Below are 7646 nucleotides of genomic sequence, written 5' to 3'. Positions count from 1 at the left end.
TTCTTATCGTATATTATTTCACTCCATAGTCATGATGAATTTACTATAGACTGTAAACTATTTACTATAAACAGAACAGAATCAATCCCTAAATTTTCTAGATTTAAAAATTATCAGACTTCAAACCAACCATGAGTTCTCCCTATTTCATAAAGCTACCCATACTGACCCGACTATACACAATTTATCATTTCATCCTACATAACATAAATTGGCGACCTACCGTAGCATGTTACATAGATTAATAGAAATTCCCATGTCAAAAAACAAATAACAAAGAACAAACGATAATTAAAATTTTAAATCAAATCAAAAGAAACATCAGAATCCCATGAAATTAGTATTTCTGCCACCAAAGAAAAAACCCAGTACCTTTTGTTTGATTCCATATACATATAACATATAAGTATATGCAAGATATCAACAAAAATAGGCAAATACATAAAAAAGAAAGGAATAACACCAGCTTTTACAATAAACGACAACGAAGGCAAATATATTAAGAACAATAAGAGCAAAAGAAAAAGCACTTTCAATAATAGAAAAACAGATTCTACATACGCACTTAATTTTCTAGACCATAATCATAATTATAATTGAAATCTATGAAAATAAACAAACTAAAAAATACAGTCATAATTCTGAATGACCAACTTAAGACAAATAGTTCTCCACTCCTCAACTTATTCAGTTAAAGACTATAAAGTGAAAACGCATACCGATTGAGAAAGGCACTCTGCTCAAACAGCTGTAGTCATAAAAAAAATTGTGCTGAAGCTATTTTCTTGTGGCATTTTAAAGTAATTAATATTTAAATGGAAATAAGCCACAATTAAAGGTTAAAGTAAGTTTATTGGCGTTTCAATTCCCACTTCGAAATACAAACATTAGTAAATTTACTTTACTAATGTTTGTATTTTGAGAACGATTTCCGAAGTAGAAATTGAAACGTCAATAAACTTACTTTAACCTTTAATTGTGGCTTATTCCCATTTAAATATTAATTATCATAAAAAAAATTGTGAAAGTTTGAAAACAAAAGTTTTCAGTGTTTTATTATTAGATAAAATAAATTTCCTCCATCACTTAATTCGAGAGTTAATCATCTCGGAATCTTGAGGCATAAGTTTTATATAAATATAGAAACAAAAAATACTTCTTTTTAAAGAACAAATAATTTTTTGTATGTTCACTTTTCCACATAACCTTGACATTCTTTTTTTAAAAGAATATTACATATTCAGAAATACATCCTATTTAACCATCCTAAGATAACATTAAAGCATTAAGTAAACAATAGTTCCTCAAATATGCGAGATAGTATTATAATATTAATAATTTTGATAACATTCCTTTATTTAAATATATAAATTAAAACAGTGAGGTCTACTTCACGTCATTACACCCAAGAAACTCATTAACATCAACAGAAACGTATTAGAATTTTAAGCAAAAATGTCTCTAGTCACTGGAAAATACGTTAATGTTGGAGAAGAGGGCTTCAAAGAGTTCATGATCAGTCAAGGTTTGTATTTACTTTATAAAATAATTTAATTTAAGGTTGTGAATAATTTCGTATTCATTTTTTTTAATATCGTTTAGTGAAACTTTTTAGGATAACATTTTCTATACAAAGTCAATTTGGTTGCATATAAGTGTTTCTTGTTTACTTGGCTTGCAATTATTCTTATTTACTTTAAGAATTAAGCTTTAAGTCATTCCGCCCTTAGTCTTGCCATCTTCTTGGGGACCGCCCCATGTCGCTTTCTCAATCTACTTTGGTTTATTATTTCAATATATTGTTTCCATTTTCACGTGTTTTACTGTATTATGTTATTCATCGACAATACAGTGAGTCCAATTAAGTCGGCCCCATATGGGAAACATTGTATTTTTAGTTTTATGAAAAAAATTTATTCTTTATAAAAAGTTCTGCATGATCTAAAACTTGAAATTTAATCATCAAACATTAAATTTAAAAAAAAAATGTGAATTGTGGATATTGGTAACTCTTACATAAAATTCTTATTTTTTGACAATCCGCGTATATGACTGAAAAAATTTAATATTCGATGATTGTATTTTAGGTTTTAGACCATGTAGAAGTTTTTAAAAGAAAAATATTTTTTTATAAAACTAAAAATAAAAAAGTTTTCCGGTGCAGACTTAATTGGATCATATTGGAAGACCAAATTTCACGAACTCTTAAAATGAGGTTGATTAACTACTTACTATTCCCAATACTGACATGCGGATGTGAATCTTGGATCCTACGACAAACGAAAAGAAGAAAGATAGACGTCACTTAAATGCTCTGTTGGAGAAGAATGTTACGAATTCCATGGACCGACCGCAGAACAAACATTTCAATTTTAAATGAGGTAAAAGTCAGCAAACGGTTATCACAGAATACATGGCACAGAAAACATGGAAAGACTTATTATCCAAGGAAAGCTAGAAGATCACTAGGAAGATCATTAACAAGATGGATCGATTAAATTACACGAATATGCAAAAGCCCTAGGCATGAATTAAAAGAAATGACCAGCGACAGAGATCTTTGAAGACGGATAATACACGACATTTCGATGAATGAGCCAACCATGTATTGCTATTTTTCCTGTTCTATCCTAAAAATCTTCAGTTTTTTTTTATTCATTTACGCCGTAACCACAAGGGTTATTAGCGACCTAAAGAGAGAGAGACAGAAGATATTTTCTCTCTCTTCCTCTCTCGAGAATAAAAATGTTCCTTTTGTATATATATTTAATATTATATATATACCATATATATATAATATTGTATATATATATATACACATGTCCAAAAGTTTGGAATACGTACAAATAATGTATCTACGCCTATGGTGGTTTTAAACCTGTTGTTGATATTCATTCTAGAGCGTTTTTAAATGAAAATGATAAAAAATTTGAATCGTTTTTGTATGATTTTGAATTGAGCCGTTTAAAAATGCCTAGAAACATGATATCTCATTTTGACAGATCTAGAGTAATTGCTTTGTTACAACAGGGCTTTAGTCAAAGTTATATCGCGAATATTGTTGATGTTGCTCAGAGTGCTGTATCAATAATTAAAAAAAAATCCAAGACTCAAATGACGTCAAGGATCGACCCAGAAGTGGTAGAAGTCGATGTACAACAGCAGCACAAGATCGGCAAATAACATTGATAGCTCGAAGAAATCGTCTGGAATCTACAAGTGGTATATCCAGAAAAATTTCTAGGCTTCAAGGACTGAATATTTTACGGCAAACAATAACACGCAGACTAAATGCGGTAAATTTGTATCGTAGATGACCGCTACGTGTTCCTAAACTAACTTACCAACACAAAATAGTAAGGTTGCAATGGGCTAGAGAAATGGTACATAATGGTCCTAACTGGAATAACGTGATGTTCTCTGATGATTCAAAAATTGGCTTGGTATCTGATTCGCGAAGAACACTGGTTTGGAGGGCCCCAGGACGACAAGCCTGACTAGAAACAGCCCAACTGCGTGTCCCATTTGAAGGTGGCAGTATTATGGTTTGGAGTGGTATTATGAGTGGTACACGGACGCCACTGCTGGTTCTGGAGAGAAAAGTCACTGGTGCTGTGTACGTCGAGGAAGTTTTAAATCCTGTCGTACGTCTATTCCGAGAAGCAGAATTGTGTTTATGCATGACAACGCACCTCATTATCGAACAGCAGCAGTACAAAATTTTCTGGAAGAAGAAGGAATATCTGCATTACAGTGGCCTTCGAATTCCCCCGACATGAACGGTATTGAACATGCTTGGGACATTCTCAAAACACGCATTAACAAGCGAAACAATCCCCCTATTACACTTCGAGAACTAAAAGATGCTGCTCGTGAAGAATGGGAGAGAATTCCGCAAGCCCAGCTCGACCAGTTAATGGGCAGCATGCCAAATCGCCTACAGGCATGCATACAGGCCAATGGAGGAAATACTAATTATTAGTTTTATTAAAAAATATTTTTTTCTATACTAATTTATTTCTATAAGTAAGTTGTACATTGTAAATTTTTCACTCCAATAGAATAAATAATTTTTTTGCATATCGTTTATCTGGTTTTGAGATTTATTTAGTATTGTTGAGAATTAAAACAAAATAATGTTTAACTATTCAGAAGATTTTATATATAAAAATCAATAAAAAGCTAGAAATATTCCAATATTCCAAACTTTTGTTCATATGTGTATATTTATAATATTATATATAATATAATATGTATTAATATTATTATTTATGTGATATGTTTTGTATTATTTAAAATTAAAAGGTTTATAATTATTTTAGGCTTTTGTATTTCAAAATAATTAAAATTTATTCATAAAAAATAACACAGATTTTTTATGTAATTGGGCTCTAGTTTTTAGGCATTTAAATTCGATTTTATTTTCTTGGGTTTTGTGCCGATTAAACCTATTGACAGCTTTTTTGCTTTGTCGTATTGCTTTTTCCCACTCTTTATTCCATCATGGTGCTGAATGATGATTGTGAACATTTTTTGTTTTTTTTTTTTTTAATTTGAAGATCGTTTTAAGTCAATAAGATTGGTGATTGTTCTATAGATAGCACAATAGTTTATTTCGCAGCTTTATATGAAATAATCAATATATGTTGAAAATCTTAGCCAGTCAGTCTTCTCAGTTTTCAATCTTTTCGGTTTTCCATTTTGAAACAAATGTGTTTTGTGGTTCCTTTAGGATTCGTGTTTGTTTTTGATCTATTTATTTTTATTAAATTTATTTACTTATTAATAAATCCTCAATAATATTATAGGAATGCCAGAAAATTTCGCCCAACGTCCACAAGATGAGAAATTCATAAGTGAATACAAACTGGACGGACACCAACTTACCAGAAGTCATATTGTTGAAGGAGCTGCTGACAAAACACGAACGAGAGAGATCATTTTGGGACAAGAATATGAAGAACAATTTGGGCCCCGTAAAGTTAAGGTAAGAAGACTTATTAAAGGTTTTTTTTTATTTTCGAGTTTTGTCTTAATGTAATAGATTAAGTTGAGGATGTTTCTGTGAAAATGTTATACAGCTATTTTCGTAGTATTTCGTAATATGTTTACTATTAGTTCAATTAAATACATATCCTTTATTGAGATCAATAATTTTAATGTAACTCCAATTTTATGTAAAAATATTACGAATTTTTCTAGAATGTGGCAACACTTGAAGGGAATGTTCTCACAATAACAAGTCTTAAGGAGGATGGATCTACAGGAATATCAAGAATACACACTTTTTCCGAAGATGGATTAGTAGTTGTAAGTATAGATGTATATTTTTAATAATTATTATGTACTTATCTTACCTTTGTGTTTGTCAAAGTTTCCTTACTCTACAGCCTATAATATAAAGTGCAATAAAAATTGCTATGAGAAATATGACTGAACCAATTAAAATGGACCAATTTAAAAATGATTATCACTGATTCGGTAATATGAAATAACTGTACATATTGACACCTTGTTTTATCGTAATAATACCGTAATATCGTATTAATAATTTGAAATCATTTTAAGAACTTTTATTGTATTTAATAATTTTTAGGTTCATAAAAGCAGCAAAGGAGAAGGAAAACTTCTGTTCAAGAGGTTGTAAGTGAACAAACACCAACATTATAGGAGTAGATGTAATATTTTTTTAAATTTTTGAATAAAGAATTATAAAAAGTTAACTACACCTCTTTAATTGTTTAGGACCCAATGCATTCTTCTTTATATATATATATATATATATATATATATATATATATATATATATATATATATATATATATATATATATATATATATATATATATATATATATAAAGAAGTAAACGTTAAATATTGGGTTTGCAACAATATATATATATATATATATATATATATATATATATATATATTGTTGTATATAAGTCTTGAAACGCCCAATTATCTCTATATTATCATTGGTTCAACGATACTCTTTCAAACGATTCTCCTATAAATAAGGCGACCGTACAAAAAATTGTAAAGCGCTTTGGTTAAGCGCTTATAAGACTATAAGTCGAGTAACTGACGAGAACTTCGTTAAGAAGATATATTTTTTCGACAACGCAGTATTTACACTGAAAATGTAAATTGCCAAAATTTAAGGTATTGGAGTGAGGTAAAGCCATACTGGATACGTGAAAACCTTACTCAAAGACCACAAAAGCTAAATGTATGGTCGAGTATAGTAGATCTTCAGTTATTGGGCCGTTTTTATAAAAGTTAATTTTAACCAGCAATAACTATGAAGTGCTACTTAGAAATGAAATTTTAGAGCCAATTTTAATGAGATCTGATTTCAGCAAGATGAAACTCCAGCTTATTTTGGTGTATATGTTTAAAGTTATTCAGATCAGACTTTTCTCAGACATTGGATTTGGTAGATTAGAAAGTATTTAAGTAGCCTCCTCGTTCACCCGATTTGAATTATAAAGGCTTACTTTTATTCAAGATACTTGAGAGGTAAAAACTATAAAACTAAACCAGAAAGTGTTGCAGAGCTAAAGCAAAGCATTATCGATGAATATATATTAGTTTATAGAGAAACGTGAAGAAATGTAGACACACTCTACTAGTATTTAGAATACTGTCAAATTACCAATGGATGACATTTTGAAGACTTGATTAGGTAGACAATAATTTAGCAATGTAGTAAACTTTTAATAATTATACTCAAACTTGTTGTACGTAGTTTAAGCCAAACAATTTATTGAGACGATTATGCGTTTATCTATAATTTGTATGAAATAGTAGGCAAATATTATGGCATTGGAGCACAAATTATTTAAACAGTCGTCCGAGTTGATTCAAATTCAAGCTCGAAAATTCCAACTAATGTCATGTAATAAAAAGCTTTTGCTGAAATTTTCAAATCGTTTGCACATTTCGATAGTCCAGGGGAGCAGAAAACGATGTTATTAAATTCTTTTCGATCCTCACCGTCAAGGCAGATGGCACCTCTATGCGATAGCTGCTGAAAGTGGATAGTATTTTGGGGACATTATCTGGGGACTTGGACCTTTCTAGTTGGAATTTGAATCTAAACTGGCTACAAGCGGCCCACTGAAGAGAACACTAGAAAGCACTGAGGGAGGCCTATATCCAGTTGTGGATGAGGTTGTCCGATTGATGATGTTTAAGGAGATTAAATCCCAATGCATGCAAGCTAGCCGTAGTATATACATAATACACCATAATTAGAAACTTCTAAACCTAGTATGTGAGGAGGTTTCCACGGGAACAATGTCATTGGGCGTCTAGACTACGATAGTGAAGTAGCATCCGATCAAATCCAATATTGACCCAATACAGATTGATCGAAGATCGAGTTAATTAACAGTTGTATTTAGCAAAAAATAACTCAGGTGTGTAGCGCTACACGATGATGATGAAGAGTTATAAAAAATTTGTATTGAATATTTTCCCTTTGAATGCGTTCTGGTTTCTCCAATTTTGTTCTTCTGCTTGCCAATAATCGCAAATGCTTCATGATGTTTTTACATCAGCACATCTTCCCTTGATTTTTTTTGTAATTCTCATTTTTGATTTCTTCTATGGAAACCTTCTATTTTACACTGGTCCTTTGA

General features: G+C 30.6%; 1 protein-coding gene across 1 annotated transcript; it reads left to right on the top strand.

Moving 5' to 3' along the window:
• The first annotated feature begins 1366 nt into the window (after positions 1–1366).
• On the top strand, positions 1367–5723 carry LOC140441113 (fatty acid binding protein 1-B.1-like). Its single transcript, XM_072531563.1, has 4 exons — positions 1367–1525; positions 4809–4987; positions 5203–5310; positions 5597–5723. Exons 1-4 carry the CDS (start codon positions 1456–1458, stop codon positions 5645–5647), a joined length of 408 nt encoding a protein of 135 aa, XP_072387664.1. The 5' UTR covers positions 1367–1455; the 3' UTR covers positions 5648–5723.
• The last annotated feature ends 1923 nt before the right edge of the window (positions 5724–7646 follow it).

This window comes from Diabrotica undecimpunctata, chromosome 1 (assembly GCF_040954645.1).
Source record: "Diabrotica undecimpunctata isolate CICGRU chromosome 1, icDiaUnde3, whole genome shotgun sequence".
NCBI lineage: Eukaryota > Metazoa > Arthropoda > Insecta > Coleoptera > Chrysomelidae > Diabrotica > Diabrotica undecimpunctata.
The sequence above is the reverse complement of the archived record's forward strand: the minus strand, read 5'-3'. Positions and strand labels throughout refer to the sequence as shown.

What these genes read in the sequence shown, in the direction of transcription:
- LOC140441113 (XM_072531563.1), top strand. Translation starts at nt 1,456, where the DNA reads ATGTCTCTAGTCACTGGAAAATACGTTAATGTTGGAGAAGAGGGCTTC. An exon ending in AGAGTTCATGATCAGTCAAG is followed by an intron (nt 1,526 to 4,808) that starts GTTTGTATTTAC and finishes ATAATATTATAG; the next exon opens with GAATGCCAGAAAATTTCGCC. An exon ending in TTGGGCCCCGTAAAGTTAAG is followed by an intron (nt 4,988 to 5,202) that starts GTAAGAAGACTT and finishes GAATTTTTCTAG; the next exon opens with AATGTGGCAACACTTGAAGG.